At 38.4% G+C, this 13,917-nt stretch overlaps 1 protein-coding gene across 1 annotated transcript; it reads right to left on the bottom strand.

Annotated features, from left to right (window-relative positions):
• Window positions 1–1,938: 1,938 nt before the first annotated feature.
• On the bottom strand, window positions 1,939–12,483 carry LOC139452726 (low affinity immunoglobulin epsilon Fc receptor-like). Its single transcript, XM_071234301.1, has 3 exons — window positions 12,249–12,483; window positions 4,199–4,372; window positions 1,939–2,144 (listed from the first exon to the last, which is right to left on the bottom strand). The coding sequence occupies exons 1-3, from the start codon at window positions 12,481–12,483 to the stop codon at window positions 1,939–1,941; spliced, it is 615 nt and encodes a 204-aa protein (XP_071090402.1).
• Window positions 12,484–13,917: the final 1,434 nt, after the last annotated feature.

The raw sequence follows: 13,917 nt of genomic DNA, 5'->3' as shown, positions 1-13,917 counted from the left end.
ATGCTTGAAGCAGGATCGAGTCAACGTGATGTTGCAAGACAATTTAACGTCCACAGAAACACCATTTGGTGTTTATGGCAACGTTGGCAAGAGACGAATGCAGTCAGAGGCCATCCTCGGAGTGGCAGGTTTACGCGTAACCAATAATCGACAAGACAACTGGATTCGAACAATACCTACGAAATCGACTCCAGCCATCAACAGTGACTGCAAGAAGCATCCCTGGCCTTCGACGAATATCTTCACTGGTGATAGTACCTAGAGCTAGGGACCAGAGGGAAGCGGAGACGGAAGATGTACAGATTTAAAAACAAATGCAGCAAAGAGGGTTTGGGTGATCCTGGCACAGTCAGGCTGGTTAGGCTCATCTCAGCTCAGGGCCCTTGCCCCCTCTGTACGCAGCCCAGACAGCGAATGGGACTTCTCCCAGGAAGCGCTGCCTAGTCGAACCAACCCAGAACTTTTCGGAGAATCTGAAGACTCCCCAACTCTGCAGCCTTCTGCATTACCCAGATTGTCATACGGGCTGTTTTCCTGGTAGCAAACCCGGGTACTCTCCCAATGTCAACTGATTGGGAGGTACCAAACCTAAAGGACAGAGAACAATGGGGAGTCGAACAACTTGGCTATTTCGATGCAAGCGTCACATTTCGAAAGCGAGGTCCGCATATATGCCCAGTTTTTCCTAAATCTTGTCAATCACATTAGTGTCCAAGGGGACCGAAAATTCAATGACATAAATGATTTCATTGGATTTTTTAAACAGGACACAATCAGGTTTGTTGGCTGTAAACGGGCCTTTTCCAAAGAATTTCGTATTTATTATTTTCCATGACGCCCTTTGGTACATGGGAAGCAAGCGTGACATTTTGGAAGCGAGGTTCTCATATTTGCCATGTTTTTCCCTTTCCAGACAATCCCATTTGTGTCCACAGTGACAGAGAATGAACAACAGCTCATCTGACTGACAAACTTGGCACTTTAAGCAGCATCAGATGCCAAGCATCTTTTGTTGTTTGTCTCAGGTCATTGGTCAGATTGTTTCGCAGCCATATTAAATTGAAAGTTTTCAAACGCTTACAGGTCTACTGCAGTAGGTATATGTTTTCTTCTGAAACTTGAAATGATTTATTTAAAAAGAAATTATCATTCTTGTACTTTCTGATATAAAAGTTCTAATGCAGTAAGAATGAGTTTTCTGAAACATAATCCAAACTAGAAGTGCTAATAACATTGTTACAAACAGAGCTGAGTCCGTTGTGCTTTCTGGTTTAAAGTAACAGATTCAGTAAGATTATCCAACAACCTTAACGAGATAGATATATAAGGTTTTAAGTGTTACTGCAACATATGGATGCCTTAATGCTAAGTCAGTTTCGACAATGACAAATTGTGTTTGAGTGTTCTGACTTTGTTTATTAATCAAAGTGAGTCATGAAGCATGGACATACACTTTTGGCAACCTGTTTACTCCAATCAATCAATATATCGAACGCTTGGTGCCCGGAATGTCTACTTAGAGCTATATATGAAGATTTATTATTCATAATCATAATTTCTAAAAATAACAAGAACTTCATATGTTAATAAGTTTACTTAAGTAAACAAAGAGATATCTGTGGATTGAATTGAAGGGTTTTAAATACGTTTGGACAAGTGTGCTTTCTTAAGCTTTAGTGATCGTGAACAAACCTGCTCACGTGTCAGCAGCTTTAAGTATTACCCTTGACTTGACATATGTTATATGATACATGATGAATATTTTCATTTTAACATGACTCTAGGTTCTTCTTAAACCATCCAGTGTTGGTATTATCGTTACAAGCACATCTGACGATGTTTACAAAAAGTACATGTACGAAAGTGTATCATCTCTTGACGAAGGTTGCTTAATTTCCGATTCCAAACTGGAGTAATTCTCCTTTCTCGTGTTCTTTTTCACAACACCACCTCACACGCAGTGTGATGCAGATAGATACAGTATCCGTTGTGCCATCTTCTTGGAACTCGATTATAGAGGACGACACACTTACAGCCTGATGATAGCTTCGGTTGCCCTGGGTACCAGCAGGTATAGTTAACCAGGGAGCCGTCCGGCCATCTGAACTCGCCGTCAATATGATGCAGCCCCGTCCATATTCCACCTGGAAACAATTTTTCAAATGTATTTTAATCCATTACCATGCATTAAAATGAGTGAGTGGGTGAGAGAGTGCGGTTTAACACCTAGCGTGTTTCAGTTCATCCCAAACTTGTTATCATTATTGTTGGTGGAAACCCAAGTAACGACGATAAACATTTACCACTTTCAAAAAAAACATGAGCAGGGGTACCGTGCTGACAAAAGAAAAGTTATAATTATAGTCAGGATCGAAGCCTTGATCAGTGGATCCTGACGCGCTTATGAATATTGCGAGACCTTAGACCCACGTTCTATAATAACATAGGCGGTGCAATGTGTACTGAACCAAACAATGAAGTATAACAAGCACAGGAGGATCTCAATATTGTCAGGCAGTTAACGTAGTTAGAAACATCCCACAATCGTGTATCGTTCAATACAAACACATTCCACCCGACTCAAATCATCTTCCCGAGGCAAGAGAGTTAACTGACTATAAAAGTCCAGTTTCCACCCTTGCCGAACTAGGCTGGGATTATGGAGTTACATTTTGGCTGGACTAACAAGTCTATGCATAGTACAATCAAAATCGCGCACCGAAATCGAAATCCGGTTCGTAAACATTTCGGTCGATTGCAGCATTTGCAAAGCATGTGCACCACCAATTCGTTGTCAACAGATATTTTCCAAATCGTTTCATGTTTTTAATCAAGGTTCACACATGATTTGATGTATTTCGCGAAGTAAGAACCTTTTTTTATCACCAAATAGGTCATGATGGTAGATCAGATCGTCTTGATTGGGCGCCACCATTTTGTTTGAAGCAAATGCATGTGATACGAGAGGTGGAATCTGATTGGTCCATATGGGAGAGGCATAGAATGGACATAACTCGTAATAGCCACTGGTGGCGCTACGATCGAGCCCAGGAATTCCAGCCTAGTTCGGCAAGGGTGGAAACTGGACTTTTAAAGTCAGTTAACTCTCTTGCCTCGGCAAGATGACTCAAAAGGGAAGGATCATACTCTGCAACATGACTGACTGATGACCGTGTGGGTCGACGCTCATGCATTCTCGTTCGGTTGGCCTAGACTCGATATAGCTGTAATAGTATAGCTAACAGCGGCGTTAACAACATTTACTCGTCTGGTGTATATTTTATACTTCGATTTTGCAAAATTTAGAATGATTTCCAACATAATCTTATGCTTCATATCCTTGGGGTAAATATTACATGTCAACTCATGATGACTTGGGTAAATAATTCATCTCATGACAGTATGTTTTGTTTGTTTGTTTGTTGTTTAACGCCGCGCTCAGAAATATTCCAGCTATTTCACGGCGGTCTGAAAATAATCGAGTCTTGACCAGACAATCCAGTGATTGACCTCATGAGCATCGATCTAAGCAATTGGGATCGATGACGTGCATCAACCAAGTCAGCGATCCTGACCACCCGATCCCGTTAGTCGCCTCTTACGACAAGCATAGTCTCCTTTCACTGCAAGCATGGGCTGCTGAAGACCTACATGTATTCTACCCCGGAATCTTCACGGGTCTCATGACAGTATGTGTATACGTCGCATTGTCATCTGTATTGTGTATAATACACATTTTCATTTTATAAACTCAATGTTTGATGCTTAGATGTAGTGGCAAAAAGCATGGATAATCCTCCAACACTCTGCATTTTTGCCCAGTGAAGAAATTTCAAGACTGGCCCCCTATGTGACAAAAAGACAAATCATCCCTCACAATGCTCCACTGATTACAAGTACTTTGGTCAATCCCTCCTTAGTAATTAGTTTCATTATATATATAGTTTGTATCAAGAAATGTACCAACGTGACTATCACAAAACCAGATATCAAATGATTGTAATTGGCAACGTCATTATATTAGAAACAAGCAGTGGCTGAAACGGTAAAACAAGTTGAGTTTTTTTCCGAAAAGGCAATAAAGTTTTTGTTTTGTTGGACGGAACCAAGTTGATGACATGGCCACAAGAGAGGCAAGAGTCGATATTCGGTTTCTCCCGGAATGGCACGAGTGGTCACGAATGACGCATGAACTCACCCAGTTCGGAGGTCATGTAGGCCATCTGCTTCTGTTTCGCGTCTGTGTCTATCTTGACCAGTCTCTCCCCACTATCATTGCATGTGGCGTTTGCTGTTTGCCAGTCACTTCCCACGCCAATTTTGATACACAGATGGGCTCCTCGGGAGAAGATGTGATCACGAGGACAATCAGCTGAAACAAATAAATAAAGCTGTAGCAGAAATGTTGAATTTGTTTTTATTTTCTTTACTTGACACCAAAACATGTCGCTTTGTTGACTTAGCTTTCCTTCAAATATATAATTTATTGCCATGTAAAGGTCTGGACCTGACTATATCCGGTGATATTACGAGCAATATCCCCAATGTTTGTTTGTTTGTTGTTTTACGCCGCAAACAGCAATATTCCATATATATGGCGGCGGTCTGTAAATAATCGATGCTGAATTAATGGTATATGACATATACCCTGGACTGTAGATCGGCCTAAGTCAATCTTTCTGTCTTGGCACCGCAAACATAAACACATTCCTGAACAGCAGAAGTTACCTACACAGCTTTTTTCTAATGCGTTCCATGATGTAATGTTGAACGGTTATCGTCCACAAACATATTCTTCCTTCATTCGAACCAAATTCCAACTTGCTTCCTTGAAAATCGAAAAGTATAAACTGTTGAATTCTTGATGACCACACAGGCAGCATTTCAGCATTTGCCCGATGTGTATGCAAAGTTTCATAAATAAATATTTAACAGTTTATGAGTTAATGCTCCGCAAACGAACCCTAGCCTCATTAGAACCAAGGTCGAATTGATTGCCTTGCCTTGGTAATTCAGCAAATATAAACTTTCTTACCACCAAAATGAACCGGTTCAGTACATGCCTGATGCGAATACAAAGTTTCACCTCATGATGAACCGTCTAGGAATTATGCTCTGGAATCGAAACGCTTCGGACGGGACAAGTTTCTACATCCGGCGCAAAACGTCATTTGGGTGGGACAAAATAATGGAAGCATCAAAGGTAGCAACGTACAACCAGTGTAGCCATGGAGGTTATAATAATAATAAAAATAATAATAAAGCGACAAAACCCTCTCCATGTCCAATAGACATATCTGCATAAAAGCAGAGTCGATAGTACGATTCCGACTATATCATAAGCATGTGTATATGAACCACTATCAAATAGCAATGATACCAGGAGTTCGCGGAAAGGTGAGCTCCACCAGTGGCACCCGTCACAAACCCGTGCAAAGGCAAGTCAATTGTTCAGCTGAAAAACACGGGAGCATATGGTACAAGTCAAAATAGGGAATGGCATCAGACATCATTTTTGTCACTGATGCGTCAGATTCGGGAATGTCATCCATATATCTACCATAAAACGTTTTGAAAGCTTGACTGAGGCCTTGAATGTTGTAACCTTGATCAAACAACTTCTGAGCAAGAGTCGTATAACCCTCTTTGAAAGAGCATGCTCGATTGTATCTCAAACGTTGTGAAATATAAACACCAAAGGCTGTAGCTGCTTGAATATTGATCGACATGAAGGGGGAGTTGACCATTGGAAAGTTGAAGTCATCCCTCTTGTCATACAGACTTGTTGAGAGTGTTTTGTCACTCTGAATCTTTATGCATACATCTTGATATGAAACAGATGAGGCGGTCTCACTGGTCGCCTTCATTTCTAGTTCAGGTGGGTAAATTAAGGGAAGGGAATTGGCTATTTGATTGTTATTGAACGATATCAGACCATCGACATGCCTGAAGCTTATGTTAAACTTCTTTGCCAGATTACCATGTTAAAACTTTGCCAATCCGAATAGAAATTCCGATTCATATGTATAAAGAAACAGATCCAAAGAAGGGGAGCACAACTGCTTCTTGCCTAAATGTCTTAAGCCCAAATATTACATAGATGTTATCAATGAAGAAGTGAAGCTTTTCACATATTGTTTTCTCAGTAAATTTCAGATGTCATTTGCGTCCATTTTTGACAAATTAATGTGAATCTCTAAAGATAGATACTCCTATTTTTTACATATATAGATGTTATCAGTGAGGAAGTGAAGCCTTTCACATATTGTTGTCTTAGTAAACATCAGATGGCATTTGCTATCATTTTTCACAAATTGTTCTGAACCGCTAAATATAGATACGTAGCTGTATCTGTGTTCACGACGTTTTGTAACAAACGCCCCCTGGGTCAATGAATGAAGTTTTTCCTTAAGTTTGTCATTGGGGATAGTGGTGTACAAAGTTGAAAAATCAAATGTTTTGACAGAATGGAACCTGGTTCTTTACTGGTATTGCAAAACGTCAAGCAAATCCTTTGGGTTTTTGAGAATCCACATTATGTCAATTCCACGTGTCTCAAATACTTCCAGTGAATATAAAGAAAGTCCTTTCTGATTGTATTAAGGATGATGGTTAGTCTTTGAGACCGGGATTTGGTGGTACATTTACTTGACCCAGCAATATAACTCTCTCTTTGTACGGATTTTATGCAGCTTTGGAATCTTGTCTTCAGGTTTTAGAGTCAAATCAAAAGTTGACAGTACTGATTTATGGTTTTGGCAGATTTATTCCTCTGGCAATATACTGTCCTTATATGTGGCATTATTTGATATCATAATGTCATTTATACCTATAAGTTCTTTGATAAAATTAATGTAGTGGTGTTTACATAAAATGGTTATGCTATTTGAGGCCTTGTCAGTGGGAACAACTACAAACTTTTCATGCAGGGCAGCCAGACTTTGGATGACAGCTGGCTGGGAAAGAACAGGTTTCTTCCAATTCCGTTTCCTCTTTTTAAGTTTCTGCATTCTACGAATGACAACATCACGCACTGACTTAACCCACTCTGAAAGACAGGTTCCTCTTCTCATTTGGCCCATTTGTGGTATATTCTTCGACAGCATCCATAATGATCCCAAAAGTACAGAATACAGACGGGTAGAAAGCTATATCTATGGAAGCAGCCAGTTGGGCAGGCTTCAACAATTCAAGCACAATACAAAGTTGACACAATTCAAGCGGCGTGGTATGAGGCTACTTGTACAACTCTGGAAGCAATGGTTACCACTATGGCAATGTTGACTGATACAAAGTGCTCGATAAAAGTACCAGGATCTGCACCGAGAAGCCGAAAGAATAGATGAAAGAATAAGGAAGTTGAAATCCATTAAGTCCTCTTTGCTTCATTGTTACTTCCAGAATACGTCTTCCTGTCTCTTTAGTCTATAGCAAGCTTCAACACGGAAGCGACCATCGTTGCTACAGAAAGCTAGATGTATATAAGGGATAAACAAATGTATAGTCGTTTCTGAATTCAGCTTGTGCATCACTGAATCAGTTTATATTTTCATAAAAGGTTTGTAAGAGATTAGAAAAGATCGATATGAAAAGTTTGAACATGTCACACGAGTCACTTGTTTTGGCATTGTTTCTGAAAATCCACTAGCTACTAGCATTATGAAACGTATTTATAAGGCTACTTGCATTATCAAACATATTTATAAAAAGATTAGGAGATTCTTAGGAACCAGTACATCACTGAGCAATCACACTGCTAAGCTGCATTGGTAAACCTTTCACATCTATTCTAAACGCGTGGTCTACACGTGTTAATTGAAATAATCAATATCCGGTTACAAAACACAAGTCGGTTTTCGCAAAGGCTTTTCAAAGGCAGATCACAAGTTCACATTAAATTATTTAATACTCCTAAAATCAAAAATAAGGTGCACAGGTGAACAAAAGGGTTTTGTCAGTACATCAAATTAACTTTTACTTCATCTAAATGCTTAAGAAATATACATTTTTTATTGTAATTTTCACATGCGTCTCAGCATCAATGTTTCTATAACCGAAATACAGTAAACTGCGGTTATAACGAACTCAAAGGGATCACTAATTTTAGTTCGTGATAACCGTAGTTCGTTATAAGTATGTATACAGCTTATATACAACAAATGGCCGGGACTAAAAAATAAGTTAAGTTAACTAGGACAGTTCGTTATAAGCGTGCTCGTTAAAGACATAGTTTACTATATTGAACTTTGATGGCAATAGAAAGTAGTATAGAACAACAGTTTTCTACTTAACACGGCTTGCGAGAAAAAAAATACCAATCATGGTTTGCGTTTTATGACAAGGTCTCGCCATAACTTGCCACTTAAATATCTTTTCAGTTGATTTGTTTGAATGCACGTTTGTGACTTTTCTTATGTAGGTTTGTAATTTTAGGAATTTCAAAATACTCAATATCTAGAAAAAAATGCGTTGAGATTTCTAGAATGTGTTGCTTCCCTGTAGCACGCCAAATTATGTCATCTATGATGAATTTGGAGACAAACTCTTAAGATATACATTTAAAAAACTTATACTGTGTTTCTGAGCTTAAGCTTTTACGTGGTGAAAGTTCAAAAGTTGATTGTATACACATTACCACAACTTTGTAAATGGATAGAATTTGTTAAACATGTTTTCTTTGAAAGGGTCTCAGTTATAATTATACCCGGAAAAGACGATCTTAAGTCAAAACTTATTACATTAATCAACAAATTTATGGCGGTGTCTGATTGAACGAAATCATCATATGTGGCCTTATATACATTTATTAAAGACTAATTATCTTTAGAACCGTATATTTTGTCTCTGAAAAACAGAAAATGTTGTACTGTATTGAAATGTAGATGTTTTAACCACTATATGTTCTTCTGTCCAGTGTTTGAATCAGTAGCACCCGTAAGCATATATCTCTCACCCTATTATTACAAACATCCAAATATGCTTAAAATGCGCAACCTATTCAACAGAATAGAGTCGGATTGAATGATCTCCGTCCTCCTCAAAAAACATATTTTATACATGTGTACATAATGTACCTGTCCATCAATCATTGAATACTATGTACATGTAGATAATTATCACATCCTCATCCCATATACCCCTTATCCCGCTTCTAGTAGTCTGTGGAATAACGTTCATGTTCTGTTTATTAGATGAAGACCAGTGCGTGGCCAATCAAGATTGTCTGAAAATGTCCATCTGATACCATCTGAGGATCATTGGAAAGATCTGGTCGTATGTGATTCGTGACCTGTAGTCAAAGTTACATGTATGTCATCTGTCATCGCAGACTCCAGCTACAGTACCTCCTGGCTAGTCAACATATCCAAGTGTCACCTTCAACATCTGCAAATCATCTATGACACTGCTGCGAGAACAGTCGTGAAAAACAAGAAATTGGATCATATTCCATCAATCCTCATGAAGCTTCCAAAACTATACAACATACTAGCCTAGCCCACAAATACTATCAACAGGACGCCCCGCCTTACTTGTCTGATCTCCTGGTGGTATACAGTGCTAGGGGTGACTATTGGTCTGGAAATCACTATTGCGATGACTATTAATATTGAAAGAAACTATTGCGATAACTATTGATATTGCAAGCAACTATTGCGATAAATATCGATGGTTTTCAGTGTATCATTAGAGTTGAATTAAACCTTGGAACTGAAGTTTCCTTTGAATGTAATAACCATAACAACAAATAACAAGTACAGAATGAGATATGAATGATTTGGGGTTTTTTTACCCTAATAATTTAAGAAAAAGAAACTTCCACATTATCATGTGTACATTACTAACACTCATGATCAAAAGAAAATCAAATTTGAAGAGCATTTGACTCAATCGTATGATATGGTAAATACAATCGACACTATCGATATTTCTAACTGAAATCGATACTTTTGATCGGAAACTGATTTGACAATCGATTTATTGACTTTAAGTGCTTACCAATAGCAATATATCGATATTTCGATTTATCGTGACGCCCCTAATATACACACTATCACACTCACTGAGATCCGAAAATCAGCTACTCTTTAACATCCGAAGAGTGAGGTCCAAGGGATATGGACATAAAACCTTTGCTAATACAGCTCCACGTACATGAAATAACCCCTTCTTCAGATCTGCTATACTTATTCAGGACCGCTTTGGCGAACAAAGTCTTTATCAACATACCTCTCGGGTTATAGTCTAAAAACTACTGGAAAGCCATTCAGCTGTTTCCTGAAGTAAACAGTAGGAATGTCTGCTTGGTGTTGGTGGTATCGACAGTGGGGACTGATGCCTTTCAACAGGATATTCATCAGGAATAACACAATATCAATGTTTGTAAATCAGCTGACGATCCCATGTTCATATATTAATCTCAGCGAAATCTACAGAAATAAACATGAATCACTGTCGTGGAATTCAGGGGTGAAATAGATGAGGCGGTCTCACTGTAACATTTCTTCATGTACTCAACTCTACTAAAATTGTATTTAGGATGCGTCTACAGATTGCTGATAACATTAATCACAATATATACAATATAGTACAATTTTGTTGTAACGACCTGTTTAAATGTTTAGCTGATGACAAGAAATTCTAATCATTGTCAAATATTTTCTAAAGTACATTTCAAAGTCAAAATTAACTAAAATATACTAAAAAAGTTGGTTTTTTACTGTTGTAACCATACACAAACTAGCATTAGAGATGGAAAGGACTATCCATATGTATAAAAAACAGTTGTACTAAGAATATTCTTCACATGGAAAGCCGAATTTGTAACACCCATTTCACAGTTCTGCAATGATATGTTGTAGGATAATGCCAATTAGTATTTAATAATTAAACCATAAATTGTATAATTCTGACATATCGTAAAATAATGATAGGGTACCGCCCTAGTTCGCCGTATACGCCTGCATAAGAAGACTAAAAAAAGAATTGCAAAACTGCAGGTTGACATTTGCAATTCAATGTCCGGCGCTTTAACAACAGCCAAGACTTCACGTCCATAACATTGTAAAAGTTTTTAAAAAATGTCAAACAGTTGACAACCTGTTTTGGGGCTAGAAATAACTGGTCTTAATCTGTTATAATAACACATTCAGCGAGAGAATTTATGCATGGATGTCAACTTCTGTAGGATGAGAAACACATAAATTTAATCTCTTATGTGTATCACTTCTTAATGCCATTCAAAGACTTAACACATATACAGCTTTTAAAACTGTACCTTCAAGAATTTTAGAACAAGAAGAAGATGCCAATGTGAGTGAATGTGTTCCCTAGATAGTTGAACTAACGAACCATCTCTTATTGTTCTCCCTATTGGGCTCACTCTTCCTTTTAAATAGGTTTCGACTTTTACTGATTTACTGAATACCAGGGGGCACGGGTGGCCCAGTCGTCTAAGGCGCCGCGATTCGCTGTGCAGAGTTGCGTCCCTTGGGCACGCCAGAAACCTATGATTATGGGTTCGAATCCCGGTTCTCCCAAATTATGTTTCTAGGTTTGTCAGCACCACACCCGTACTCGTGGGTTTCACCGAAGCCGTAAACGTCTGAGACCTGCATCACTTCGGGCTTTCCTCCCGCATTAAGCTGACACGCCGTGATATAACTGGAATACTGTTAAAAGCGGCGTTAAACCCAACTCACTCACTCACAACTGAATACCAATATCTTTGTTCTATTGACATTGATGTGCAAACCACACTTCTCGCAATGACACGAGCAACATCCTTAAGCTAGATGCAACCATATCAATTTAAACCCTTATAATTTTAAGGGTTGTCTTGCAAATTGTATGTTTGTAATATCTTTTTTTATTGCTAGGTGCACATATATATATATAATATTTTATGTATTGTTATTATCTTTGCTTATTACTCTAAACGGGAAGATGATAAAGGCATAATTACTAACACTTTGGTCACTAAGGAATGTACGTTGGGTATAACACCGTTTTTAACAGTATTCCAGTAATATCACAACGTGTTAGCTTAATGTGGGAGGAAAGCCCAAAGTGATGCAGGTCTCAGACGTTTATGGTATGGTGCTGACAAACCTAGAAACATAAACGGGGCGAACCGGGATTCGAACCCACAACCATATGTTTCTAGCGTGCCCAAGAGACGCAACCTCACGCAATATTTACAGCATTATCATCACCATCATCATAATCATCGTTTGTTGAATGGTACTCACGATGTATCCAAGAATAGTACATCACTCCGGTGACGTTTATCATCGCTGATGACGTCCTGGTGTAGACAAGATTACTGATGTAACATCGCTGATGTTGTCGTTGATAAAAGAAAGAGGAGCATGATGCATCAGCGAGGCAAGTGGAGGCACAGTGTAAGAGACAGGGAGAAAAGGACGGCGTCAGACCCTGTTGTAGAAGGTTTATCGCCACAAAGGATGCGACAAGCTGCAGCATCGTTCTTGTTCGTGAGACACACACATCAACATATGAACCACTGCTGACTCATTGAAAACGTAATCGTATTTCAATCGACTGTCTTTAATTTCAATTGGCCATACAGAATATCACACAGAATATATTGATCGGATTGGATTGTGACTTCCTCTTTGAGTGTCCACTTTATTGAAGTAGGTATCCCATGGGTGCCATTGTGCAAGGCTGTATGAAAAGAGGGATGACTTCAGCTTTCCAATAGTCAAAATTCCTCTAAGTCGAGCAGTATTCGAGCAGCTTCAGTATTGGTGTCTACATTTCATATACCTTTAGGAACATTCCAGCAAATTCTTTCTTCGAAGATTTTATTGAGCATCACACGACTCAAAAGTTGTTTTACATTCAAGGCCTCAGCAAAACTTTCAAAAAGTTTAATGGTTGACATGTGGAGGACCTTTCCAAATCTGACGCATCAGTGACAAAAAATATGTTTCGGGCCAGCGAGCGCACCTTTTCGCGAGCACATGGTATCAAAACTATTGAATAGTGATTCATAAACACATGGTCATGTAAAAGTTGTTATAGTGCAATCGATTCAGCTTTGGACAGATATTTTTTTATCAATATGGAAAGGGGTGTGTCCCTCTTATTCAGATCTATATAGTTAATATTAGATTTGTAGGGGCCTTCTCGCTTCCCTAACACCTGCTGTGGTAACGTTCCAGACCGGAAAAGCGAGATAATCCCTAGGAACAAAACTTGTGACTTTTCTTTTATTACTTATTTATTGCTTATTTTCCGTAGGAAACGGTCGGGACTAAAGTACTCACGGAAATGAAAAAAACCTGTTTTTTCGACCTCAGATCTTAAATAAATGCAGTTAATATACAAAATATGTAAATATTCAAACAACTAAATTAGTACTAATTGGGCCGTGGCACAAATACAGCGTATCAAATGTTTTTATGCCTTTTTACACGTAAAAGTGTGTAAAAATGTGAATAAAACAGACTATTGTGAAACAGGGCATAAGGTGACCTATGACATCTTGACGACAGGTGAGAACAGGTGCATAATGCCCATATAGTCTGTTTCTGTTATGTCAATTTGGACTTAGTTTTATTTTTGAATGTTGAAAGTGCCGACAAATTACCTCCTGTAAAGTACATTTTGTATTGTTCACTGAGATCAAACTAGCAAATCCAGACTAGTACTTTTCGAGTTGTTTTGGTATTTCGTATTTACAGCTATGTAACACTTTGTGTCGATTTTTAAATTGAGAAAAACAGGTTTTTTTCATTTCCGTGAGTACTTTAGTTTTGTTTATTCGTCAATGTTGTAATATGGCAGTGTAGTTCAGTGTTACACAATTTTGTAATCGTATTACATAGTTTCTGTAAAGATTCTGTAGAAGTTCATAGCATTGTGTTTTGACAGTAATTATTTGTCAGGTGT

This window comes from Haliotis cracherodii, unplaced genomic scaffold (assembly GCF_022045235.1).
Source record: "Haliotis cracherodii isolate W230 unplaced genomic scaffold, xgHalCrac1.p SCAF_9, whole genome shotgun sequence".
NCBI lineage: Eukaryota > Metazoa > Mollusca > Gastropoda > Lepetellida > Haliotidae > Haliotis > Haliotis cracherodii.
The sequence above is the reverse complement of the archived record's forward strand: the minus strand, read 5'-3'. Positions and strand labels throughout refer to the sequence as shown.